Source organism: Cardiocondyla obscurior, linkage group LG04 (genome assembly GCF_019399895.1).
Source record: "Cardiocondyla obscurior isolate alpha-2009 linkage group LG04, Cobs3.1, whole genome shotgun sequence".
NCBI lineage: Eukaryota > Metazoa > Arthropoda > Insecta > Hymenoptera > Formicidae > Cardiocondyla > Cardiocondyla obscurior.
This window is the reverse complement of record NC_091867.1, coordinates 9,181,372-9,207,967: the sequence shown is the minus strand read 5'-3', so window position 1 is coordinate 9,207,967 and position 26,596 is coordinate 9,181,372. Positions and strand designations below refer to the sequence as shown.

Here is a 26,596-nt window from a genome sequence, read left to right as displayed (position 1 = left end):
AGTTCGGCGCAGCGTAGCTTGCTTTTGCGGGTTCGTGGTATCTCTGATAAGAAGTGCGCGCGTGCCGGTGGCACGGACGGAAATGAATCCAGCCGGCACGCCGCGATAACGTGGGACACTCCGGAACGGTACGTAGTGCCCGAAGTCGGGCGTTGCACCGCTCGGTGCAACGGGATGCGCGTATCGCAGTGAACACCGCGCTTCGCCAACCGCTGTTCCGGACTGCCGTCCCGGCGTCGCTTCCCGGCCGCGGGACAATCGCGGGTCGAACGAGCGAACGGCCGCGGTGCTCACGAGCGCGGCGCGTCGCCCCGCTTCGCACTCGGGCTCGAAGCCATCCGCCCGCAACATCAAGAGGCGAGAAAAAGAGGGAGAGATAGAAAGGAAAAAGAGAGAGGTAGAATATTCCGCCGTTAAAGTATCTCGCCTAGAAAAACTCCCTTGCGCGAGCCGATGCTTTACGAACTGGCTGCTGTCTCATTCAAGTGCGTCTACGTGAAACGGTTTGACCCGCCGAGTGCAACACTTGCACTTATTAGGATTAACGATTGAATTGGCATTTGATTTCCGATACTTCCCGTAGGTAGTTTTAGAGAGCTCCCGTGCTTACATTTTGTTGGGATTTTCAGGAAGTGAATCGTGGATAAATTGGAACTTTCTTAACGTGATAATATGGCGAGCCCGTCGCCTCAGTCTTCTCCTATGCCACCACCCCAAGCGCCTAGCCCCATGGGTCCCCCGCAGCAGGCACCCTCTCCGTCGAATGCTCAAGGTAGTCCGATGGGGCCACCTCAGCATCATCCTCACAGCCCTACACAGGGTTATCAAAGTGGCCCGCCGATACCGCCCGGAGGACCACCTATGTCGCAACCACCTCAGCAGCAACCTCAACAACAAAGTTATCCACCCCACCCGCAACAAATGCCACCTAACATGGGTCCTCAGGTACGATAGATTTATTTAAACTATTAAATAGTAATATCAAGTAACAGTATTCATTTATCTCTAATACAGAACTATTCGATACAAGAAGTACAAGATATATCTTAGCATAGTTTTCTAGATCTTTTAATTAAACGTAGCCTCGATCAACTTAATAATACTGTTTTTAAGAGAAAGAATTTGCACATTATCGCTATAATACGAAACATAATTTACGCTACATATGCCAGTGCAATTATTTTAAATTTTGGTTAAGTTCTTTTAAGTCAGCTTTCTTAATAAGATCCACAAGCTGCTGTGCAATTTGCTCATTGCAAGCCGCTATCACTTTCGGTGTTATCAAATCCAATTCTCCCCCTGCAAAATATATACATTTCACAAACATGCTTTAATGTGCTGAAATGCAGTTTAGTGAGTCTTAAAATTTTGCAAGAAGAAATCAATTATTTTTTTTGCGACTACAGTATTACGTGTAAGAATAGAATTGTATTTACCAGCAGTATCTATAACTATTCCACCTGCTTCTTCAATTATTAATTTTCCTGCTGCAACGTCCCAAGCGTCTATACCTTCGATATGATACGCCTCCACGGCTCCCATTGCTACGTAGCACAACGTGAGCGCGGCAGTTCCTAGTGATCTTATTCTGAAAGGGACACATTTGTTTTTAAAAGAATTACAATCAATTTAAATATACACGTTAACGTATGATAGAATTTTTTTTTATATATTTTTATTTGTCTTTTAATACGCACCCGTGAGTTCCTTGTATCAAAGCGTGCATTCTACTGTAAACACTGGTTAAATGCTGAGGATCTTTGGCAAGCCACGGTTCCATGGCTACTATTGATTGAGATATATCTGGAAGGAATAGACGGTGCTTTTAACTTTCAAGTATCTTACGTCAAAATAGAGTAATTATTTTGGGTGGACAATGCAAGCGGACGGACTGTCTGACAGATATCCGACAGTTGAAAGTAATTATTTTACGAAGGACGTAACATTAACTGATGTACTCATAACTTAATAACTCGTAACTCTCTGAGTTTTAATGGATATTAGATAACCTTCCACTGAACCGTAAAACAACGTGCTTCTTGCACTCATTTTCAGCGAGGCCGCCATAAAGTAATCAAAATTATATTAACGTTTTTTCTTTCTTTTTTTTTATGTTCTTGAATCCATGCTTTTAATGTAAAAAATTCTAGATATATTATAATGTAATGGAATGATTTACCTTTTACGTCAGAGGTCTTTATAGGCTTCCCGTTAAGGAAGGCACCGCAGTGTCTTCTCGCCGTAAAGAATTGTCTCATAAGAGGATTGTATATTATTCCAATTTCCGCTTTTTTGTTTACTAGTAACGCTAAAGAGATACACGTGTGTGGAAAGCGGTGTACAAAGTTGGTGGTACCGTCAATCGGATCAATTATCCACGTAGGATCGTCGGTCAGTTGTGGTAGGCAACCTTCCTTCGCTGCTGTCTCTTCTCCAATAAATCTGAAAGTTTGAGTCTCGTTACTGTCACTTTCTCATTGGCAATTTGCCTATTAATCATAATAACTTACTTGTGCGACGGAAACTGCATTGACAATTGTTTTATTAATTTGTCTTCTATCTTGCGGTCGTACTCCGTGACAAGATCCCAGTCGATTCCTTTGCTTTTGTAATTTTTTCTGTTATTGATGCCATCTTCTATTATCTATAAAAAGAAAGAGAGAGAGATAAAGAAAAAAGGAAAATTATATAATAAGCTCGTTCGAGTCAGAAACATATTATATCCGCAAGAAGTCGACGTGTAAAAGACTTGAATTTTCAAACAGGCAAATTCATACTTGTTATCTGATAATTAAATTTTCCTATTTGGAAATATTTGCTAAGACAAATATTAATTAGTCAATCTTAACGTTCTTGCACTCGTGACTTGGCAATTATCTCGTTATCGCGCAAGATCACGCAATATTTGCTCGTCACATTTATTTCGAATAATATAGCACACCTTTCCTGCGTGCAGGACCAAGTTTTCAGCGATCGCGTAGCATTCGTCCAAATTGTTTGACTCGCACATGTTTTTTTTTTACTAATTATTTTCTCTTTCCTTGGCACGGCGAATGGAAAGGTGATCCGCGAGGTCTTCGAAGCTTGCACTTGATGTTTTTATCGATTCGATATCAGGACGCTGACTAACTAATGCACGGCGGTACTCCGACTGTCGACGCGTACAGGTCGGAGGCGCGAATGAACGCCGGCGGTAGCAACGGCCGAATTTTATCTGCCTGATGATCGCGAAAGGTTCACTACGTTCGCGATAATGACGTCAGAGCGTAAGCTGGAAGGTACGCTTGTCGTAAGTTAATTACGCACGGGTATCAACGCGAATCTGCGGGTCTTATGTCTTTATTTGCGCGTAACTTTCCGTGAAAACCGCGGAATTTCTTCCTGTCGCCGATCCATTCTATAATTAGTTGACACATCTCGCAGACGTGGATTTTCCCTGCGGGTTTAAGTTTCCGTTCGGAGCATCGCGGCGGTATATTAGGGAAAAAACCAGGTCGTAAAATCGCCTCTTTCGTGCATCTCTAATTGCGCGTGTAATTATAAAATATTCTACGTCGTTGGGTCTATATAATTATATGTAGTACATGATTGCCTGTATTTTTTTTTAATTGATTAATATAGCCCCGAAGAAAAATACGTAAACAGTTTGTAAAAATACAATCGAGGGAATACGTAATTTTAATCGGTTGAGATAAATTTATTCACATTTATGTTACATTTATGATTCGAATAATATTTGCCTATTTATTAAATTTATTTAATTGTTAGTATTCTTTTTTTTTTAGTATTATTAGTATTTTAAAAAAATAGATATTTATTATTTTCTCTCAATTCACGATATAAAGTCACGAATTCTACAAATACATATAATACATATATTTTAAAACTATTTTGCCCTCATTTCCACTCGTTGATCAGCTTCACGAATAAGCCTCACCATGTCGGTGGCGATTTTTTCGTTACACGCGGCCACTGCACGTGGTTTCATGATGTCGATCGGCTCGCCTGTAATAAAAAAGAAAAATAAATAAAAACGGAAGACGTACGGTAGTCATTGAAGCGTAACAAGAGATGTAACAGACGATAATTAAACTCACAGTTAGAACGACACATAATCAAAATAAAATTAAACGCGAATAAATCGTTCATACGTACAGATAATTAATTTTTATACAGTTGTATTGTTTCGCGTATGAGATTTTCTTTTTTTTTTTTTTTCTATAATCTGCGGCTTATGTCGTTCTAGACCAGTTTGAATAATTGTGAGATAATTATGGCAGGGTTGATAATAACGACCTGTGACGCGGTCCACGACGACGCCACCCGCTTCCGAGATGATCAGCGACGCTGCGGCTATGTCCCACGTTGAGATACCGGGACCCTCGACGTAATAAGCCTCGACGATCCCGAGCGCGATGTAACACAATGTCAATGCCGCCACGCCGAGAGTGCGAATGCTTCAAGGCAAAATAAGTGGTGCGAGAAAACGGAACAAGACGATAAGTGTTCTCGTTGCCGAGACTTACCCCTGAGCCGCTTTAACGACTGTTTGAATCCTCTCCACCGTCTTCTCCTTCATATCGTCCACCTTTATGAACCCGGGTTCCATGCAGACCAAAGCCTTGGAAAAGTCTGCAAAATTTTTGGCAATCATGTACTATTATATATATATATATTATTCGCGGAGGATAATTAGCTTTGTTCTACAATGACGCTTTCTAACTTCGTCCTTGCGACACGTTTCTGAAGCGGGGCTTTGTGATTTTTTCTGAATCATTACTACCGCACACTTAGCGTGCTGCAGTGCAGCTATCAGAATCGATCTATAATACTTGTTATTTTATAGCTTGAAGGTAAAGAAACAAATAGAGTCTCGGATATAATTATTTGTAGATACGAGGATCGGTTTTTTCTTTTTTTTTTTTTTTTTTACGTAAAACGATTAAATTGCCAGACGTATTAAAACGGCTGGAACAAATTCTTTGTTATATCCTTGCTATATTTATTTGCATTTGCGTGCTTTGTAAAATCAAATCGCAGATACCAGCTCGTTACCTTGTACCGTAGACACGTGAATCGGTTTTCCGTTCAGAAACGCGCCTCGTCCTTTCCTCGCCGTGAACAGTTGCTCGAGAATCGGATTGTACACGATACCGAGCACCATTTCCTTTTTCACGGCCAGACCGATCACCACGCAGGTGTGCGGGAACCCGTGAATGAAGTTGACGGTGCCGTCGATAGGATCTATGATCCATGTGGGGGCGTCGGTTAGTTCCGGTAGATCAGCGCCGGTCGATTCCTCCGCGATAAATCTGTCGCGCATGACTGCACAGTTGTATTAATTCCGTCGCGTATCATTTTCCCGACAACACCCTTTCGTCTAAGAAATTACCTGTGGCTCGGGAACGCGCGTTTCAGTTCTCCAATGATAATGTTCTCTATCTTACGGTCGTACTCGGTGACGAGGTCCCAATCGCCTAGCTTTTTGTCGGTGCGCTTGAAGCCGCTGATGGAATCTCGGACGATCTGAAATAATATTAATTGACAACGAGAAATAATTGCCGAGACAACTTGCATGAAATCGTTAAAGGAACGCCGTGGGTTTCATAAATGAAAGGTAAAGCTGTGACATGAGCGAAATGTCGAGGGGATTAGTTACGTCGCTTCGCGAGTTAATTGTCAGTTAACGATTATCGTTTTACAGAAATGCGTCCCATAGAGGCGATAACGAAACAATGTTTTCCCATGTCGCGTCGGATCAAGATGCAATTTTTAATGACGTCACTCAACACGCATTTGCAGTTCATTTAATTGTGCTTTGTTCGGCAGCGACTACGTATGGGCCTTCACTTTGGGATGAGTTCTCCCTGGCGTTGTATGCTCACCTGGGCAGCCTCACGCGACAGTTTAATTGCAGTATCGTAGTACACGTCCTCGGCGTATCGCGCCATTTCTGTGCAACCTGGTGAATGCACGGCACGAACGTGCGTCTGTCTCGACCTCGTCGGGAAAAGGCGCGAGCGAGCACTGTTGCTTGCGTTTGCAACTCGTGCTTTTTCACTCGTATCAGTCGCGCATATGATCCAAGAATGACGCATTCTGTCGGCTCATTTAAACGGGTATTTTAAAAAAAAAGAGATTTTGCTTTTCGAGGGAGTTTTTTTTTTTTTTTTTGGAGATACGCAAAGATCAAGATGCTTATGAGCAAACACTGCGTGATAAGAGGTGAAACAAATTTTACTACTTTGGCTGGTTAAATATTTGATTTGATATTTTTGATTGAAATGTTTACAGTGCCTCCTAAATTAATCCTAAATAGTCTGCTGATTAACATTTTTTTTTTTTGTTGATTCTTACAATGACGCGCTGACGAAACGGTGTACGATTTGTAATCGGCCGTAATATCTTCTCGAGACTATAGCGCTCTGCCTGCTTTATGAGATAACAATAACGCCATTCTAAAATAGGCCTTGATTTTTATATCCTGCATGAGATGTACTTAATTGCACACACCTGCCACTCACAACGGCGATGCGAGATGTCTTCCGACGACGCGATTGTTTTTTTAAAGAGGACGGAATAATCGACGCTATCTCGCTGGTTTATTTCCCACACGGTGTTTAGAGTAATTCTTTAAACGGTTTAAAAAAAAAAGAGAAAAAGAATTAAAACTTTTTAATAAGAAAATCTTATTCGTAGTGACTCGGGGAGATATCTGAAATAGTAAGGTGGCTATTGTACACGCGTGATTCATTTGCGATGGTAGATAGTTGCCGTAATATATGCAAATTCTGTGCGTTAATTGCTACGAAGGAAACCACGGGTGTTGCAAGCTTTCGATTGATTTAGCGACCAGACATGAATTTTATAATATAATGTTAATAACGTTTTTCGATTGCGTTACTCGACTCGTAAAATATTTAAATAATTCCCAAGACGAGCTAAGCTTTTTTTTTTTTAATATTATAGTTGTCTTGCCATATTTCTTCTTTAATTTATGGTTTATTCAAAATTTTTATACCTCTACAACGTGTCTAGGAAAAAAAATATATATATTTATAATACGCTTGGAATGAGAATCTCTTGATCTATAATTATAGTTCGTTTTTGCATGTCTCATATTAATGATACATGCGAATTAATATTAATTCATCGTTGCTGATTCGCGTATACATATTTTCTACGCTGATATTATTGGAAATTATCTTTGCGATCTCGATTATTGTCTGCTGCGTCTTCCTAATTCTCGATTTTCATTATTTTCTCTGTTTATAAGACTTTCCGCTTATATATTTGTGTTGCGCAAGTACTTAATGTATCTTAATGATCGGCAGTCAATCTACTGCGATGGCACGCCGGTTAACGCAATCGAAGTGGTTTTGTACGCCGAAAGTCTCACTGACGACTGCATTTGCGTCAATGAGACTTTTTAATTTAAGCAACACCTTTAGACTGATTTTTATAGGTAATTTCCTCGTTACGTGATAAATACAAGTTTGCTGTTGGAGAACGCCTCCCGCCGCTTTACTACTTAGCTCTTGAATCAATTATCGTGAGTCATTTTTTTTTTCTTGCGTCAGGTTCTCTTGAGCCTTTTCCTCAGCGTTTTCAAATCGGTATCGACGATTAGCTTAGATATCTCTCGTGCCAGGCTTTCGTTCGAAGCTGCGACGGTTTTCGGATTCATAATATCGTAAGCGTTACCTGTGAAGATAAATAACTGTTTCTGATCTTTATAATTAAATTTGATATTTCAGATTTAAAAAATTATTTAAAGCAAAATTGCTTTTTTCGATTAATAGGAAGATTATAATATTTGTTAATTAATTTCTCGTCGGCGTACCTTTCGTTTCCAAGATAGTTCCACCCGCTTCGCGTAAAATCAGCGTCCCTGCCGCCACATCCCAGGCTTTAATGTGCTCTAAATGAAAGCAATCCGCTATACCCCGCGCTATGTACGCCAAAGACAGTGCAGCTGATCCAACGTTTCTGGTTCTGAATTAATGAGAAGCGCACAGAAAATAGTTCAAAATAATTTCGTTATAGCAGATTTAACATACGTATAATTACGTGTCACTCACATCTGTGCGGTTTCGATTAATACTTCCATTCTGGCCTTATGTATATCCGTGTCTTTAGATTTGAATTTTATAACTGAAGTCTCGAGCATAATCATTGCATTTCTTAGCTCTGTATAAGAAATCAAAGCGATGTATTTTAATAAAATTAAAAAATTTTTAATCGTTGCATTTAGAAACTAGCATTTAAATTTTTACAAATTTTTTTTATATTTGTCGCGAAAAGAAATGACTATCTTTAGAAATGTATTTCGAATTAACGTTGCTTCTGTTATTAATAATTACCTGTTACTTCAGAAGTGTGAATTGGTGATCCATTAAGAAAAGCGCCTTTACCTTTTATCGCGGTGTACAGCTCGGAATTTGACGGATTATAAATGATACCTAGGACGATCTCTTTGCAAACTGTCAAAGCTAAAGATATACAAAATTGGGGAAATAAATGCATGAAATTTACGGTCCCGTCGATCGGATCGAGGAACCACGTAGGCGTGTCAGTCAATTCCGGCATTTTTTCCATTACACTCGCCGTCTCTTCCGCAATAATTCTACAATGAAAAATACACAAGTTTCACTGTTTTAATATTAACAAAACGTTCTGTCAGAATTTAATGTTTAATTAAATATATTTCAATTGCTTGATTTTTTTACAATTTATATTAAAAACTTACTTGTGGTCAGGAAACCTATTAGATATGCCATCGATAAATAATTTCTCAATTTTGTGATCATAATTAGTTACATAATCCCACTTTCCTTTGCCGTATACGATTTTTTCGTTCTTGAAATGGCATTCGAGTAACTGTACAGATAATTAATATTAAATATTAAGCGATAACAATTATTTAATTGAGATTTAAGTATTATAGGAAACAAAATATGTTATCTTTGCAAATTCTCACTAATTAAAATGTACATTTCTATACATATTATAACCTCGTCTTTTAATTTTAATCTTCGGAATTGTGCAATCTTTCCGTTTATGCATCAACTCGTGACTCACCTTTCCAGCTTGCAGTGTGAGTTCTTTCGCGAACTCAAAGCACTTAGCAATGTCTAAATCGTTCGACATAATAGCCGACGTGGAGAATTGTGCCTGTATGACTGATCGATTTACCGTAGCAACTGTTATAAACGAACATCAGTATCTGAGTCTTATCTCTGCAAAACAATATTATTTGATAAAATAACTAGCGCGAGTAGACACGTATGAACACTCGAGATTAAAAACGGTTTTATTATTATTGTTTTATTAGATTACAGTTTTGCGTAGCCAGACAAAGCAAACACTTTATTTTTACGTACACGAAGTCTTATATCTTACTAAGATATAATTTACGGTCGCTTTTAGATAAAAATAACTATTCTAAAATGGAAATGTAAATTGTTTTAATTTCTATTTTTAAAAAGTTATATTTTTTTTTTTTTTTTTTTTTTAATTTCTATTTTTGTAAAGTTATATATATTTTATAATTTTTTTATTTTATAGAATCAAGGTCCGGGCGGGCCAGTTGGACAGGCACCTACCTCTCAAGGTCCTGGAGGACCGATGGTACCCGGACAAATGGGACCGAATGGACCACAAAGCGGTTCTCACATGATGCAAAGTGGCCCTAATCAGATGGGTTCTAATGGACCTGGCCAAATGGGTCCTGGAGGACCCGGCCAGATGGGTCCTGGAGGACCAGGCCAAATGGGTCCTGGAGGACCTGGACAGATGGGACCAGGAGGTCCCGGGCAAATGACTCCGTCTCATATGGTGCAAGGAGGCGGCCCTCCTGGCGGACCTCACATGGGCCAGGGTGGTCCAGGACAAATGGTCCCTTCCAGCGGACCTGTTCCAGGGTCTCAGATGGGAGGCAGCGGAGGTCCTCAAAATTCTCAAATAATTCCTGGCGGACCAGGACCCGGACATATGGGTGGTCCTCCGAGTCACATGAATACAAGCGGGCCGCCGGGATCTGGCCATATAACTTCTGGTGGTCCTCCCGGCCCGGGACATATGGGCGGCACAGGACCATCCGGACACATGAATGCTAGCGGACCGCCAGGAGCAGGACATATAAACGCAAGTGGCCCTCCTGGTTCTGGTGGTCATATGAATAGCGGACCGCCTATTCCAAGTCACATGAACGCGAGTGGTCCGCCAGTATCTACACATATGAATGCAAGCGGTCCGGGAAGTCACATGGCTCCTGGTCAACTACCTCCGAGTGGACCTACAGTGCATAATATGGGCCCAGGCGGGCCGAATCAAATGGGTCCGGGTGGCCCTAATCAGATAATGGCAAACAGTCAAACGCAAATGGGTGGGCCAATAGGTCCCGTCGGGCCGAATGGACCTGGACAATTAGGTCACAACGGACCGCAGATGGGGCCAAACGGACCTACACAGATGACCATGGGAGGGCCACCTGGCCAAATGAGTATGAATGCCCCAGGCGGGCCTGGCAATCAGATGGTTCCTACAGCGGGTAATCAAATGGGACCAAACGCACCGGGTAGTCAAATGGGGCCAGGAAGCGGTCCTGTAGGTCAGTTAGGACCTAACAGTCTTGGACAAATGGGCCCTGGAAGCGGTCCAGGAAGCGTACCAATGACTACAAGTAGCGGTCCCGTTTCTATAGGGCCGAACGGACCTGGAATAGGTGTGGCCAGCGGCCCCGGCGGACAAATGACTTCCAGCAGCGGTCCCGGAGGGCAAATGAGTGCGACAAGTGGAACAGGAGGACAAATGGGCCCGGGTAATGGCCCTGGAGTACAAATGAACGCCGGCAGTGGACCTACTCAAATAATGCCTGGAGGAGTACCCGGTCAAATGGGCCCTGGCAGCACACAAATGACACATGGTGGACCCGGAGGAGGCCAAATGGGACCGGGAAGCGGACCTGGGGGACAAATGGGCGTAGGCAGTGGCCCGGCTGGTCAAATGGGACCGGGAGGACCGATTCCGTCCAGTGGTCCAGGACAAATAATGCAGGGAGGCGGCCCGGGAGCTCAAATGGGGCCAAATGCTCCGAGCAATCAAATGGGACCTGGCGGACCGAATAGTCAAATGGGACCATGCGGTCCAAACAATCAAATTAGTCATACAAATGCGAGTGGACAAATGGGACCTAACGGTCCGAATATTCAACCTCCGACCACTCAAATCGGCCCTGGCAGTCAAAATCAAGGACAAATTCCCGGTAGTACAGCACCATTAGGATCCGGTGCTCCGGTGAATCAAATGAGTCAAACTGGAAGCGGGCAAATCGGACCTACAGGACCACCAGGATCGGGACAAGAAAATTTAAATGCACTTCAAAAAGCAATTGATTCTATGGAAGAGAAAGGATTGCAAGAAGATCCGCGATATTCTCAATTGTTAGCCTTAAGAGCTCGTCAAGGCAGCGGTATGAGCGACAAGCAAGCCTTCAACACACAGCAATTGCAACAATTACGGTACGTAAATAATTAATTATCGTAAATTATATAATTATCTTAACAATTGTCTGTTATGTATAAATTATACACGGTTGGCTTCACTGTGTGTGATCTTAACACGACCGTGTTTCTTTTTTGGAAAAGATATAATACATGTTTCTAATGCATTTGAATATAATTAATGTATAAATATATTTTTTTATATTTAGAAAATTTTATATTTCTAATTTTATCTTGTTTTCTTATAGAGCTCAGATAATGGCATACAGATTGTTGGCCAGAAATCAGCCTGTACCTCAACAAGTTGCAGTAGCTGCGCAGGGTGAGTTTTTAAATATAATTTTACAAGAGCTTATACGCTTTGGGTGACTACTCTATCTTTTGTATCGCTTTCTGCCACATGATTTGCTTGTTTAAAGTAGAGTTAGATTTTTTTTTTCTATTTGCTTTTTTCTTATTGCATCGATATTGTAAACATACATATTAAAATGAATAAGTTATTTCTTGTATGTTGCATTTTATTTTTAACATAAAGTATATTAAAGAATTTGTATATGATACTTTTGTCGAATTTTTTATTTTAAATGCCATTTTTTTAAATATGTATTTTATTAAATAATTTTGCTACAGTAACTTTGATTTCCGCTTTATATATTAGATTTGTAATTACAGAATTTATACTTACTGATAGAGAACGTTTTATATTATGTAATGAGTGAAACGAGATGAATGTATGAATGTGGTAATTACAAAAGTAGGGTAGAATGATCCTGATTTAAGGCGGATTTGATTAGGTGGCGCACCTCCTCCTCCAGGGATGAGTCAACGCCCCATAGATCCGTCTCAAGGCCCTGTTTCGACAGCTGGGCCACAAATACCAGGTCCGAATGTTATTGGTCCCACAGGTGCTCCTAGACCGGGCTGTCAAACACCGCAAACGCAGCAACAACAGCCGCAATCTGGCGCTAAAGCAAACAGAGTAACAAGCGTAGCGAAACCCGTTGGATTAGACCCACTGTTAATATTGCAAGAGCGAGAAAATAGGTAGAGACAGATTTTTGGAGAAACTCGATATATTCATGGCACAAGATTACATTTTTAGCAATAAAATATTTAAAAAAAACTTATTGTTTGAGCAGAGTTGCGGCCCGTATATCACTAAGAATGGAGCAACTTAGCAATCTACCGACAAATATGCCAGAAGATCTTCGCATACAAGCTCAGATTGAATTACGCATGTTGAGAGTACTAAATTTCCAAAGACAATTAAGATCGGAGGTACCATAATTAATTTACGAATTATATTACATTTTAGTTAAGAAATTTTTATTCAATTTTTTAATTACTTCGATTTTCTTTGCAGATTATAGCGTGCACTCGGAAAGATACGACTTTAGAAACCGCAGTTAATGTAAAAGCTTATAAACGTACGAAACGGCAAGGACTGCGCGAGGCCAGAGCTACCGAAAAATTAGAAAAGCAACAGAAATTAGAGGCAGAACGTAAACGTAGACAGAAACATCAAGTAAGTCATTTAATGGTTAAATTATAAAATTTAATTTGATATATTAAATTGAAAAATATATGTAACATTAGTTAAGCCCATTATGAATAAACGAATGCAAGCGTAACATTTATATTTACAGGAATTTCTTAGCTCTGTACTGCAGCATGGTAAAGACTTTAAAGAATTTCATCGCAACAATGTCGCGAAGCTGGCCAGACTTAATAAAGCAGTGCTTAATTACCACGCGAATGCTGAACGTGAACAGAAGAAAGAACAAGAACGCATTGAGAAAGAACGTATGCGTCGTCTTATGGCAGAAGACGAAGAAGGATACAGAAAATTAATCGATCAAAAGAAAGATAAGCGTTTAGCGTTCTTGCTCTCTCAAACCGATGAATATATTAGTAATCTCACAGAAATGGTTAAACAGCACAAAATAGAACAAAAGAGGAAACAAGTCGAAGAACAAAAGCGTAAAAAGGTAGAAAAAAAATTGGATTTTAATTACTTTTTATGATTAATAAAATAATTCGAGTATTAATGGAGTTCTGATTACAGAAAAAGAAGAAGTTACAAGACGGCGAGAATGGTGAAGACGGCGGAATGAATGACGATACTCGTGTTGGTGTAATAGAAACAGCTACTGGTCGTACATTAACTGGCGACGAAGCACCGTTAATGAGTCAATTATCAGCATTTTTAGAAACTCATCTCGGATGGGAGCCAATTGAATCAGATAGCGAAGACGATAGTGATGATGACGATGAGAGCGAGGGTAAATCTGAGCGTAAGTATTTAATTCTTGAATTTATTGTACATCGTGTTCAGATCCTCCGTATAAAATTTATTCGCAAAATATTTTAGACAAGGACAAAGCAGCAGATTCTGAAGAAGACAAAGTAAAGAAAACGATACATAAAGCGAAAGTGGAAGATGACGAATATAAAACGGAAGAACAAACATATTATAGTATTGCACATACGGTTCATGAGTCTGTTACTGAACAAGCAAGTATTATGGTGAATGGCAATTTAAAAGAATATCAAATAAAGGTACTGTATTCGTTTCATTATAATTAAAATTTTATAATACGTTTTAAACTGTTTTACATATTTTTTTAAGTGAATTATTTCTCTATAAATAAAAATGCTTAATAATTTTAGGGCTTGGAATGGTTAGTATCGTTGTTTAATAACAATCTGAATGGTATCTTGGCAGACGAAATGGGTCTCGGTAAAACAATTCAGACTATTGCTCTAGTAACATATCTTATGGAAAAAAAGAAAGTTAATGGCCCATTTCTCATCATTGTCCCATTATCGTAGGTTTCTTTTTTATTAAAATAAATAAAACGCTACAAATAATTTCTTTAAATAATAATTTTAATATGCGATTTTAGAACGCTATCAAATTGGGTTCTTGAATTTGAAAAATGGGCACCAAGTGTTGTCGTAGTGTCGTACAAAGGTTCTCCTGCTGGTAGAAGAGCGATACAATCTCAGATGCGAGCTACAAAATTCAATGTTCTTTTAACAACTTACGAATATGTTATAAAAGACAAGGGCGTGTTAGCCAAACTGCAATGGAAGTATATGATTATTGACGAAGGACATAGGATGAAAAATCACCATTGCAAACTTACTCAAGTATTGAATACACATTATTTGGCTCCCCATCGACTGTTATTAACTGGAACACCGTTGCAAAACAAATTACCAGAATTGTGGGCCCTATTAAACTTTTTACTGCCTTCAATCTTTAAATCTTGCAGTACATTTGAACAGTGGTTCAACGCTCCTTTCGCGACTACTGGCGAAAAGGCAAGTATTTAATTTAAGTATATAAAATATAAAGCATATTTTAATATAGCTTTAATTAACATTATTCTTAATTCGGACAGGTGGAATTAAATGAAGAAGAAACTATTTTGATTATTCGTCGTTTGCATAAAGTATTGCGGCCTTTCCTACTGAGACGTTTGAAGAAAGAAGTAGAATCGCAGTTACCTGACAAAGTGGAATATATTATCAAATGCGATATGTCTGGCCTACAAAAAGTTCTTTATAAGTACGTAAATATAATTTATTTTATTTCTACGTAATTTAATTTCTACATAAAAGTAATTCGGATTATATATAACCTAACTTAACACATATAAACTAAATTTTTTCTGTTAGGCACATGCAAAGTAAAGGCGTGCTGCTAACCGATGGATCGGAAAAGGGAAAGCAAGGAAAAGGTGGTGCCAAAGCTCTCATGAATACAATCGTACAATTGAGGAAACTCTGCAATCATCCATTCATGTTCCAAGCTATAGAAGAAAAATACTGCGAACATGTAGGCACCCAAGGTTCTGGTGTTATTACTGGGTATGTATTTCGATAGTTTTTTTTAAGCGTTTTAATTATATGAAATGTTAATTATTCATTAAACTGTTATTAGCCCTGATCTATTCCGCGCGTCCGGAAAATTCGAGCTTCTCGATCGTATTCTTCCTAAATTGAAAGCCACCAATCACAGAGTTTTATTGTTTTGTCAAATGACACAATTAATGACAATTATGGAAGATTATTTAAGTTGGCGAGGATTTATGTATTTACGATTGGATGGTACGACTAAAGCAGAAGATAGAGGGGATCTGCTAAAGAAATTTAACGATCCTGGCTCAGAATACTTCCTTTTCTTGCTATCTACACGTGCTGGTGGCCTTGGTTTAAATCTTCAAGCCGCTGATACAGTTATCATCTTTGATTCCGATTGGAATCCTCATCAGGTACATGCTATTAATATTTAGAATATAAAAAAAATGGTAAATGTTGATTAAGACGTTTCTCACTTACGATTTTGAATGACCAGAATCATCAAAATTGGAAGTAAAGACTTTATTCTTAACATTTACCATAAAAAAAAAATATATACAGTATTAAACTTGATAATATATTACAGGATCTGCAAGCGCAAGACAGAGCACATCGAATCGGGCAGAAAAATGAAGTACGCGTACTCCGATTAATGACTGTCAACTCCGTTGAAGAGCGAATATTAGCAGCAGCTAGATATAAATTAAATATGGACGAAAAAGTTATTCAAGCCGGTATGTTCGATCAGAAGTCCACCGGTTCTGAGCGGCAGCAGTTTCTTCAAAGCATTTTACATCAAGATGACGCTGAAGATGAAGAAGAGAACGAAGTGCCCGACGATGAGACTGTCAATCAAATGATTGCTAGGACGGAAGGAGAATTTGAAATATTCCAGAAATTAGATTTGGAACGGCGACGAGAAGAAGCTAAATTGGGTCCAAATCGCAAATCGCGATTGTTAGAAGAAACAGAGTTGCCCGATTGGTTAGTAAAAGACGACGATGAAGTAGAAAGATGGACTTATGAAGAGGATGAGGATAGATTCCTTGGAAGGGGTTCGAGACAGCGTAAAGAGGTTGATTATACAGATAGTTTAACTGAAAAAGAATGGTTGAAAGCAATTGACGACGATGGGGCCGAGTACGAAGAGGAGGAAGAAGACGATAAGAAAAAGAAAAAGACACGGAAACGGAAGAAAAAGGGTGAGGAGGATGACGAACCTATGCCGAAAAAGCGAAGAGGTGCCGGGTCTTTGGTCGATCCTAAAATGAAACGAGCTATGAAAAAGTTAATTACATTAGTTGTTAATTATACCGACAGTACAGACGGTCGATTATTAAGTGAACCTTTTATGAAATTACCTTCGCGAAGAGAATTGCCGGATTATTACGAAATTATTAAAAAGCCTTTGACTATTAATAAATTATTGCAGAAAATTGAAGAAGGCAAAGTAAGTAATCCATTTTACTTATCACATTTTTATTTTTTTGTGTTAACGTAAGTCCATAATAATTTTATTTTTCTTAGTATGCTGATTTAGACGAACTCGAAAAAGATTTTATGCAACTTTGTAAAAACGCTCAAATTTATAATGAAGAAGCATCTTTAATTCATGAAGACTCGATAGTATTGCAATCTGTTTTTATAAATGCTCGACAACGTCTTGAAGAGGAAGGTAATAATTCCGATGGAGAAGATAAAGGTATAATTATATTCTATCATTTTATCATAGAATTATTTAAGAGGCGTTGAAACTTGAATAAAAGAACATTTTTTAATGTATCTTTTTTTTTATATGTGTTTCTTTCTTATAATACAGATGGTGAAGACGGTTCAGATGCAGATTCTAGTGTAAAAATGAAAATTAAACTTAAAGGAAGAAAGGGTGAAGGAAGAGGCGGCCGTAGAAAGAGAGTTACAAAAAAATATATATCCGATGACGACGATGACGCAGATGATAATTAAGAAGTAATAATGTGATGCTTCTTAGAGCTACCATAATTATGAAATAATTTAAATATTTAATCAAATTATTTGAATTTTGTCATAATATTCCTACATATAGCAGAATCTTATTAAAGTACAACCAAGAATTGTGTGTACACCAAACGATTGCAACAGTGGAGTTGCTGCTGTACTATTGTAAACATTTAGTGTTGTTAATTTTTAAAATTAGTGAACATCGATAATTATTGAATATTATCACAAATTTATTTAGATATCTCAATATAAGAACTGAATTAATGTGTTGTAATTCTGGATAATTTTGAATAACGAATATCTACAACATTGTACAGACATGGGATTAGAATTAAGACTTATTTCAGATATTATTATAATCCTTTACTTTGTGATGAAGTCTGATTGAATAACATATTTGAATGAGTTCCACTTATTGAGTTTTGTTGCGAATTCATGTTCTTTGCTTTACTGTCGAGGATACGGTAAACGTTTTTTGGGCTCGTTACTTTATGCCTCGCTGCAATAGTATAATGTATTGTAACTTTTTAACTTTAGTAATAAGAGGGAAAAGGAATAGAGGACAGAGAGAGAAAGAGAAAAGAAAAAAAATAAATTTTAATTTATCGAAATAATCGCGAGTATAAAATGTCGAAAATATCGCGTGTATAAAACTTTTTGCAGACATTTGTAACACAGTTGTGATACCTACATTGAAAATGTTAGTTAATTGTTAAGCCAATCTATCACAATTGACATCAAATTAACCGACGTTTTAATTTCTGAAGCCTTAGCTTATATTTCAACTTAGATATGTTAAACATTAATCTCATTTTGCAACGTTGGTATTATATCCAATTACATTAGCTTATTGAAATAAATTTATTGGCACGTAACAGCGTAAAACAAAATTATCATATAGGTTTTTCGTATCGTATTCGACGCCTGCTGTCGATAGGTTTTATTATAAGTAACTTAAGTTACAAAGTATTAAAAATTTTACTTTCTTTTATTATGAGATTTTTAATTTTTTTGGTTTCTTGCGTATACGAAATTTAATTTTCATTTTTTTTGGTTTTTTGCTGTAAGATTAAAGCTATTATTTGTCAATGTCAAACGAGTAACTCAATCATGACTGTAGCGAGTATTTTGTATATAATTGCCACGTAACGATGATTTGAAATATTATACAAGTAATTATATCATCGATATAATATATTTATTCGATCCAGAATGAATATATTGTACGATAGTTAAAATTTGATATATATTTATCATGGTATATTTATATACTAAAGTTTCAACTTTTTGATTTTTTACAGATTAAGGTAAGTCATTATACATATTCATAGTGAATTTATTGTAATTTCTTTAAGGTTTATAGTGACAACATTAAATGTAATTTTATGTGCGCAAATGTAACATATAATTGAAAGGTATTCCAAAAATAAATTATAGTATATTAAATCACCTGCGTTAGATATAAGTAGATGATGCATAAATAAAGAAAGAAAAGAAAAAGAAAAAAAAAAAGATTTGTGAAAAGTGGATAAAATCTTACATGTTGCAATTTCTATGTGTGAAATTGACTTTTTCTTGAAATAAAATTACACTCTTTATATAAGTTAGTCTTGTTTTTTATGTAATGACTTTAAATTTTGTGTAATACAGATAAAAAAAAAAAGAATTTTTATAGAGGTTCCAGGTGACATTGTTAAGCAGATAGAATAAAGTAATCGTTACTGAAAGTAGCAGAGGAATCTAAAATTGGAACCGCGATGCTTCTACTTCGTGTGTATATTTTTCGTATTATCTTGGAAAACGAACTTTGCTCGACGCGCTTTTTCTCGCGATGATCGTAGTTGAAAATAGCTTATATATATTCTTGGTCTAAGGGAAACGAAACGTTCGCGTTAGCAGACAACATTCAGCGAAATACACGTTCGATTTTTTTTTTCTTTCTATATTTCTGCAATAATTCGTATACTTTCAAAAATTATTAAATGAAAAAAATGAGTGAAAAAATATATATATATATATATAAACTATTATATTAATAAAAGATTAGCTGTACATTCGAACTTGCTGCTTGCTTTTGAAATTCATGGGAAATTAAAAATTCAGTTTATTCGATTCTCGGGATATTTTCTCAGCCACGAATCTGTATCGCGCTTTCGGGCGGGTCGTAAATCGCGAGGGAACGAATTCGAAGCGACGACGAATTTGTTTTTCCATGCACCACAAATCCAGATGGCCGTGGATTTTATTTCAGCGACACCCGCTTATCCGTGTCATTTCGCGTCTATTCTCGTCTAACGGAAGTTTAGGCAGAATCTTAGAATATATACCCCGCCGGAAAAAAAAAAATTGCCTTAACGATCGGCCGGGGACTTCTGGCCAGACGAGAAAATGTTTCATTCGTCGCGGCGAAGAAAGTTACGAATCTCGCAGTTTCCTATTATCGAAATATGTTACTAACGTGCAAAAAAAAAATTACAGCTTCTTTTTCAGGCTTTTATTACAAGATACAAGCATCGTGTGCCGTCGTAACGTCGATAAGAAGTCGGCAGCTCCTTTCCGGCCTGTTATTCCTCAACGTGAAGATTCTGATTTTTATTTCAGCGCAATACGCGAGCCTGTATTTTTTTTTATATTTTTTTTGTGTGTTAATTTACGTTGAACTTGAAGCTACTATATCGCCGAGGGCATGTCACTCAACGAGACGCAATTCGCGCTTTGAAGACGCGACGGACGTCGAGCTTGAAGACTTTCAACTGTGGATCATCGATCATCGACGTCGATCATTGATCTCGCGCCCATATCTTTCTCTCAAGAGAGAGAGAGAGTTTCTCTGGTCTGTAAAAACAGACGCGATCGATCACTTAATGACTCTTGCGAGCGATCTATTCGCGGCGTTCAAGATTCAAAGGCCGCATAGAGTCGTCTTTAATCCGACCCTCCGCGATAATTCCCATTTAAACAATTCAATTTCCACATTCGAGCTCACGTATCCCTTTACAATCGTCGCATCGCGATCGTTAATTACAACAATGATCCATTTAAATCGTCGTAAAATCCTCGTATTTCTCGCGGAGCGAAATCTCGGTTCGTAAGATCGTGATTTCGCTCCGAGGGCTTTTGAGGAACGTCCGAGACAATTTCCGTAACGTTAATGACAATTAATTTGCCGATTAAGACGCGCCGTGGGCGGCGGGATTTGTGCGTTCAAGGGACTCGAACATTCGGAGAACTTTTTGGGCGAGATTTACTCCGAGCGGCATGCAGCCTTTCGGAGGGTCCCGGCCCGCATTCGTCGTCTATTAATACCGGAATATATTTCAATCGATCGAAATAAAAATCGGCGTGCGATACGCGCGTGCGTGGACGATCTGGCGTGGGTGCCGCGAGCTCAAATAGACGGCGGAAGGAAGAAAGGCGGCGGCGCGCCGCGCCCGCCGGCGCTTGCGCCTCTCGTCCGCGGCGTCGCGACGCCTTCTTGAATGAAACGCCGACGGCCAGTCGCATCGAGACGTCCACCCTCGCACCGTTATCACCGAGGGGGGCCGCCAGTCGAAAGGGGGGCCTGCTCGAAAAGAGACCGCGCCGAGGCACCCGTCCTCGAAACTACGCGAAATCAGAAATCGAAAGGGTGCTACAAAGTCCAACAGTGGTCCAATCTGATTTTCTCTTTTCGCTTTTCAAACACTTGGGAAGACTCGCGGATTCGGGGGGTGGAAAAAAAAAGAAAAAGAAAGAATAATAATTTGGTTAAAAAATAAGACCAGGAGTCAGATAAAAATTTAAATTTGATCTCAGGCTCAGATTCGAAACGGAGCTTTTCAAGCAATTTCGGTGAAAGAAGGAAGAGGACCGATTCGCAGCCGAAGCTTCGCGATAAGAAAGTATCTCGTTTCATTAAAAAAAAAATTATTTTCTCCTTCAGGTCTTGTTTAATTAAATTTTATTATTTTCTTATTATTTTTTTTTTTTTTAATCAACCGGGAAATGTATCAAGATTGTTCACGTGCACTCGTTATATCATAAGTCGGATAAAGAAATGGGACGAGATCCCGGGAGGAGAAAGGAAACGAGAACGTGAAGAAGAGAAGTTACAAGGTGAAGTTACAAAGAGATAAAGAGATCGTTTTATGCGGACAAAAGAGAAGACGAAAGAGAACGTCAAGAAGAAAGCTAATCGTATCATCTTTAGCGACTCTCGCGCAGTAACAGAAAAGGAGGAACGTCTCGCTTTGATCTGGAAATCTTATCCGCGTAAACCCATTATGAGGTTTATCTACATGAAGATTGCACGTCTTTCAATTTGATCGCGATACGTGTAACACGCTGAAACGTTAATGGGAACGATCGCCGCGTCTCAGTCGATGATAAAATTAATCTTCCGGTTTCAAGAAAGTTAATAAAAAGAAACGAAAATCAACACGATCTAACAGATCGATACAAGACTTTCAAATAATATCAACTAGCGTGTCTAGAAAAGAATGTCGGACAAATATTGGCTGGTACCGTCGCTCTCCGTCGAAAGTGCACCGCAAGCTGTGTTAAAAAAATAGAAAAAAAAGGAAAAAAAAAAATTGTCGTGTGGGAAAGTCTTAATTACGTTACGAAGTCTCGAATGTCGAAATCGAAGTATGTAAGTAATCACATCGCGTATAGCGTTGCAATCGCGACTCGAGAAATTTTTTATACAATTAACAGAAGTATCTTTAAGTTATATTTCTTGACAGAAGTAAACTCAGTTTTCAACAATCACGCGATAAATTTTGTATATTTCTATACATGTTAAACAAAAAAAAAAAAAAAAAAAAAAAACCCGTACACTTATAATAGAATATTTATATAACAATTATAAATTTATAACATATGTAACATAACATGTACGATTAGCTTGAGTTTCTCGTCGTCACCAGACGATCGCCTTGTTGAAATACGTCATCATACGTGAAACGTGTACGTTAACACATGTCAAGAAATCTTCGCGGTGAGATAATGAGAGCGTAAAACTCGTTACAGGATTTAATATGGATTTGGTAAAGCGCCAAGGATGATATCCCACACGTTACCAAACTTTACTTCGCGTTATATATTTACAGGACGGTCTGAGCCGCGTGCTCTCGCGGTCCGGAGGATCGCGGGATGATATTTTAATAACATTCGGCAAATTTAACAACCGCGCGAACGTTTTCACAGTGACGAACGACACTCGAGCGCTGATACGTGACGATGAATCCCGCGTATACACCACGCGATAAGTGAAGATGACAAATGCGCGCGAGATAAAGTCCTCCTCGAGTAAGAAGTTAGAATGAACCGCGCCGTATTTACGTAATTACACAAATTACTTGAATCGCTGCGATTCTTGCGGCCTGATCATCTACGACGTTCAGCGTCGGCGCTCAACCGCGAGCGAGGAGCGCACCGCGACGGGCATATTAAACGCTTAAATGTATTCCACGGGGGGATATGAGTATCCGTTACGTAAGGCGGGTCTTAATATAGCGAAACAACTCGCTGGATCTTAGCCACACGGATTTCGCACGCGGATATTCGAATAGCGCGCTTGCCGCGAGGGTGGCGAGGAACCGGGCGGGGCGTTATCGTTTTCGATTTCAGATCGCATTGGATCTCCCGCGCGGAGATGAGAATACGTGGGCGAGAATAGACATAAGAGCCACCGTAGCTTTATTCCAGACGTTTGGTAATCTTATCCGGCGACGAGGAGGAAGCGACAGCGGGGCACTTCGCGCTCCTTACATCGAATTAATTGCTTTGGGGGGGGAGACCCCTATTTTTGGAACCGCCAGCGTCGCCGTGGAAGGGTATCCCGTTCCGGAGATAATGAAGAGTGCGAAAGCTAATTTGCTCTCGAGATTAATAGAGTTAAGGATTACTTTGCGAGAGCGCTAAAGGCGACGTGCGGAAATTAAACGTAAAGAGAGCGTTTTCGGCTTCGACGTTTCCTTCCTGAATAATTCCAGGAGCGGTTTTCTCAATTTCTTAACGCGCGTAAGGAATTTGGTCTCCGGTCCCGACGATCGTCGTCGCGAAGGCGTCGGTGGAGAACGCGGGTGGCGTTAAAACGGCAACAATTAACGTTGATACACGTCGACGGGAGGTACGTCATGCCGAATATCTTTCGCGCGCGATCCTGCGGGCATCCTACGACACGCGATCCGTCACACGATCATTTCGCGTCATTTGCTAAACAAACAGACTGACAGACGCCTCTTCCTACTCGCATATTTTCGTGCCGTTCGTACGTGCCAAGATCTCGTGTCGACTTGATTAAGTCGGTGAGATCACGCCAGGCATCGCCGATTAGTACGCTAGCACGATAGTCGAGACGCAACAGGTACATCATTGTTTGAGAACGCCCGTAGCGTTTCGCGGACAGAATCGACGCGTAAGTCCGTCTACAATTATTTTTTTCCTCTCATCGACGAAGAAGTAATTTCGTACAACGGATCGTGAACGGAGAAGTTTCCTGATTACAGATCAAGCAGAGTTCGTTGGAATCTTCGATCGGAAAAACTACGACGGTAATTGATTTAATAAAGAGGCCGGAGTTCAAGATCCACGGAAAAACTTGCGATACCGACAACAGTTAAAGTGTTGGATCGAGGATATGTCTTTTTCCGCTTTGCTGCCGCTGAAGTTGAGTCCGCCAGCAAAGGGGAACAGGCCGATCCTCCCGCACGAGCAAATAATCATCGGCGGACAGAGCGGCGTTTCGTGCGGCGCGCGAAAAAAAATAATCACACCCGCCGCGGAATCATCACGGTAAGTTAATCCCGTCCCGACGGAGCGTCATAAAGAATCTACGCGAACAGCCCGGCTCTTTTATTTTTACAAAAGACACTCCCGGCGAAAATAAGATAAAAATACCAACTTCCGAAGTCGATCCGCTTCGCGAAAAATGTTTTAATTAGAAGTTTTTCAAGCTCGATCTTCCCCGACCTATAAATAGCGATCGTACTTCTCCTTCGTTATTCTTTTCGAAGAGCGTCCGTTCTTTTTCCGGCGCGAATTCGAAATGAAGTATGGGAGACGTTCCTATATTTTGCAACCGTTCTATTCGCACTTAAATATTTTCTCAGTCGTCGCTCGCCCGCATATGTTTGCTCTCACCGTCTTCTTTTATTGCGTCATAAAACTCTATCCCCGCGGCGGGTTTCGAAGTGTACAATTATTACTACGACGATTGGGACTGGCTCGCGGCCGGGAATAGTATTGACTGTCGTCGTAAACGTTGCGCCGCGGCTAATTAATGAATACTAGCGCGCGAACGCATCCCTCAGATTTTCGGCCGCACGTCGGCGTCCTATCGCCGCGGACGTCGAATGATACACTACCGACAAGTCGTTCAAAGTCAACGACCGGCTACGGCGGAAAGACGCACCGAAAATAAAGGTGGATGAGGAATGAACCGCATGCCTGCACTCGCCTCGCTAGATCTACGCCGGTCGATTTATTCTGAAAAGTCGCGCCCGTCAAGGATCAGCCTGCGAGAATCCCGAAGCGCACGAGGAAACGATTAGTTTTCCCCTTACATTGTATATCTTGACGAGTTGAGACGTTCTTGCCAAGGTAAATAAGACCGGCACTATTGAAATAATTCTGCCGTCTTTTTTCCTTTTTCTTTTTACTTGAAAAATTAATTCCGAATTCTATGATCGTAAATCCTTATTGCTCCCCTCCGTATTGGACAACTTTATCGTTTGTTTTACAAGAAGTAACAATTTACATAGCGTCAGCCGCGAATAATCGCGGCGGCCGGCAGAGAGACGCAAAGTGATTTACAAATGGGCTTAACGACGGCGAGAACGTCGGGATCTAAATACTACATCCGGCGCGCAAATAAGCCATCCCAGTGCGAAGCGCAACGGCTACATTTCCCTGACAATGGACATTTTTAATCGACGCGCCGCAAATCATCTCCGTGCGCTCTTTACGGTCGTTCGCGCCGTCGCGCGTAATGGATTAACGTAATTTACGCACGCTAAACGTTCCGCGCGGCGCTGTGTCTTGCGGAACGTATTACCGCTCGTAAAAAGCATTAATTCGACAATAATACGGCCGCGGTCGTATAATAATACGTCGCGCTCGTCGTGTACATCTGGCTGCGGGAAATTGCTCGATAAGTAGATCACCGTTTCGCGCGTCGCTTCGGAATTTTTGCAAAATAATTTCTCGGCGCAGGAAATTCAAGCGTATTATTTAAATCTTAATAAAGTAAAAAAAAAAAAAAAAAAATATCGAGGCGATGCACAAAAGTCTCAGAAGCAAAGCTTCGAACGAAGCAAGAAAATTGCGTCGAAGAAATCAGATAAAAACGGATCTCTCATGATTTAGACGTCGAAGTCGACGATATAATTTGTCGCGCGCGGTGAGAATAGAACTTTTTCTAACGGTAGGCCGTGCTTTCAGGCTGAGGGCGATACATTTTCGACGACCAAGTCGCTCTTGAAGGCGCCGGGCAATGTTTCTTCGACGCAAAGTCCTCGGTCCTTCCGGGCACTTTTCGAGCTCTTCGACGAGGGTGCTCGCACAGTAACGTCTCCGCGATTCCGGCGGGGGAAATAGCGAGGGCGAGCGAGGAAAAAGAGGATGCTGGGACTCACTTTCTCGCCGGGTCAGCCAGCTGCTACGGTGGTGCTTGGGATTATTTCCGTCATCGTTTCTCTCGCGCCGTCGCGCCTGCCGCCCCCGCTTTACTGCGAGCGTGCTTGTGTCGCCGTGCCAGCGCACTCCTCGTAAATATCGCCCGTGGATCGTGAACCTTTTGGTCACGCCGACGCGGTGAAAAGACGAGCAGGACGAAACCAGCCGCCGGCTTCCAGTTCCGTCGTCGCGGCGATCAGCAGTCGCGACCGCCGTTGGAACGTCCCCGAGATTTTCCCTCTTCCTCTCCTTTCGTTTGTACTTTTGCAGCGTCGAGCACACGTCGGCAAGACTCAAAGGTGGTCAAACCTAAAAGAAAATCACCAATTAATTTCTTTTTCTCGTCAACGGCTGTTCAATTGTTTTAACTTTCGTGCGCCCGGCGGGCGTGTTGGGTCACGGTCTCGTTTTATTGAGACGTTAAACCTGATACGCGGAAAGAAGTAAATGGGCTGTACGAGAACGAATGCGCCCAGCCGCGGAAGCGTCAGGAATTGACATTTGTGAATTGCGACCGCAGCTGCAATTACACCGGGCGAGAGAGGCGGCGTCGGTGATCGCCGGGCGCGGCAGCGGTCTCAGGGAGA

The 26,596-nt window shown here is 40.2% G+C and overlaps 4 protein-coding genes across 10 annotated transcripts; 1 reads left to right on the top strand and 3 right to left on the bottom strand.

The window, feature by feature from the left end:
• Positions 1-9: 9 nt before the first annotated feature.
• On the top strand, positions 10-18,440 carry Brm (ATP-dependent helicase brm). Of its 5 annotated transcripts, none has more exons than XM_070654769.1 (18): positions 10-128; positions 630-945; positions 9,568-11,522; positions 11,753-11,826; positions 12,299-12,548; positions 12,644-12,782; positions 12,868-13,029; positions 13,151-13,492; positions 13,570-13,798; positions 13,876-14,063; positions 14,175-14,332; positions 14,411-14,831; positions 14,912-15,078; positions 15,189-15,380; positions 15,454-15,784; positions 15,958-16,821; positions 16,899-17,073; positions 17,191-18,440. In XM_070654769.1, exons 2-18 carry the CDS (start codon positions 673-675, stop codon positions 17,334-17,336), a joined length of 6,066 nt encoding a protein of 2,021 aa, XP_070510870.1. In that variant the 5' UTR covers positions 10-128; positions 630-672; the 3' UTR covers positions 17,337-18,440. The 5 variants fall into 5 exon arrangements, with proteins under 5 accessions (XP_070510870.1, XP_070510869.1, XP_070510867.1 ...); XM_070654768.1 differs by lacking the exon at positions 10-128 and adding an exon at positions 256-397; XM_070654766.1 differs by lacking the exon at positions 10-128 and adding an exon at positions 289-485.
• LOC139101572 (inositol monophosphatase 1) lies at positions 982-3,553 on the bottom strand. The gene is made up of 6 exons (XM_070654817.1): positions 2,942-3,553; positions 2,511-2,644; positions 2,180-2,442; positions 1,698-1,803; positions 1,437-1,588; positions 982-1,299 (listed from the first exon to the last, which is right to left on the bottom strand). Exons 1-6 carry the CDS (start codon positions 3,008-3,010, stop codon positions 1,178-1,180), a joined length of 846 nt encoding a protein of 281 aa, XP_070510918.1. The 5' UTR covers positions 3,011-3,553; the 3' UTR covers positions 982-1,177.
• Positions 3,771-6,098, bottom strand: LOC139101568 (uncharacterized). Of its 2 annotated transcripts, XM_070654812.1 has the most exons (6): positions 5,886-6,098; positions 5,393-5,526; positions 5,056-5,312; positions 4,527-4,632; positions 4,297-4,457; positions 3,771-4,005 (listed from the first exon to the last, which is right to left on the bottom strand). In XM_070654812.1, the coding sequence occupies exons 1-6, from the start codon at positions 6,096-6,098 to the stop codon at positions 3,887-3,889; spliced, it is 990 nt and encodes a 329-aa protein (XP_070510913.1). In that variant the 3' UTR covers positions 3,771-3,886. The 2 variants fall into 2 exon arrangements, with proteins under 2 accessions (XP_070510913.1, XP_070510912.1); XM_070654811.1 differs by lacking the exon at positions 3,771-4,005 and having other exon boundaries at positions 4,096-4,457.
• Positions 6,983-9,546, bottom strand: LOC139101571 (inositol monophosphatase 2). Of its 2 annotated transcripts, none has more exons than XM_070654814.1 (6): positions 9,082-9,368; positions 8,750-8,880; positions 8,364-8,626; positions 8,082-8,190; positions 7,844-7,995; positions 6,983-7,704 (listed from the first exon to the last, which is right to left on the bottom strand). In XM_070654814.1, the coding sequence occupies exons 1-6, from the start codon at positions 9,148-9,150 to the stop codon at positions 7,577-7,579; spliced, it is 852 nt and encodes a 283-aa protein (XP_070510915.1). In that variant the 5' UTR covers positions 9,151-9,368; the 3' UTR covers positions 6,983-7,576. The 2 variants fall into 2 exon arrangements, with proteins under 2 accessions (XP_070510915.1, XP_070510917.1); XM_070654816.1 differs by having other exon boundaries at positions 7,604-7,720; positions 9,082-9,546.
• Positions 18,441-26,596: the final 8,156 nt, after the last annotated feature.

Coding starts and splice junctions, on each gene's coding strand:
- Brm (XM_070654769.1), top strand. CDS start 673: ATGGCGAGCCCGTCGCCTCAGTCTTCTCCTATGCCACCACCCCAAGCG. Junction 12,783..12,867: donor AAAGACAATTAAGATCGGAG/GTACCATAATTA, acceptor TTTTCTTTGCAG/ATTATAGCGTGCACTCGGAA. Junction 15,079..15,188: donor CTACAAAAAGTTCTTTATAA/GTACGTAAATAT, acceptor TTTTTCTGTTAG/GCACATGCAAAGTAAAGGCG.
- LOC139101572 (XM_070654817.1), bottom strand. CDS start 3,010: ATGTGCGAGTCAAACAATTTGGACGAATGCTACGCGATCGCTGAAAAC. Junction 1,804..2,179: donor AAAGACCTCTGACGTAAAAG/GTAAATCATTCC, acceptor TATTCCTTCCAG/ATATATCTCAATCAATAGTA. Junction 1,300..1,436: donor AATAGTTATAGATACTGCTG/GTAAATACAATT, acceptor TATATTTTGCAG/GGGGAGAATTGGATTTGATA.
- LOC139101568 (XM_070654811.1), bottom strand. CDS start 6,098: ATGCGTCATTCTTGGATCATATGCGCGACTGATACGAGTGAAAAAGCA. Junction 5,527..5,885: donor TGTCGCGTGAGGCTGCCCAG/GTGAGCATACAA, acceptor ATATTATTTCAG/ATCGTCCGAGATTCCATCAG. Junction 4,633..5,055: donor TCACGTGTCTACGGTACAAG/GTAACGAGCTGG, acceptor AAAATTTTGCAG/ACTTTTCCAAGGCTTTGGTC.
- LOC139101571 (XM_070654814.1), bottom strand. CDS start 9,150: ATGTCGAACGATTTAGACATTGCTAAGTGCTTTGAGTTCGCGAAAGAA. Junction 8,627..8,749: donor AATAGGTTTCCTGACCACAA/GTAAGTTTTTAA, acceptor TTTTCATTGTAG/AATTATTGCGGAAGAGACGG. Junction 8,191..8,363: donor TCACACTTCTGAAGTAACAG/GTAATTATTAAT, acceptor TTTCTTATACAG/AGCTAAGAAATGCAATGATT.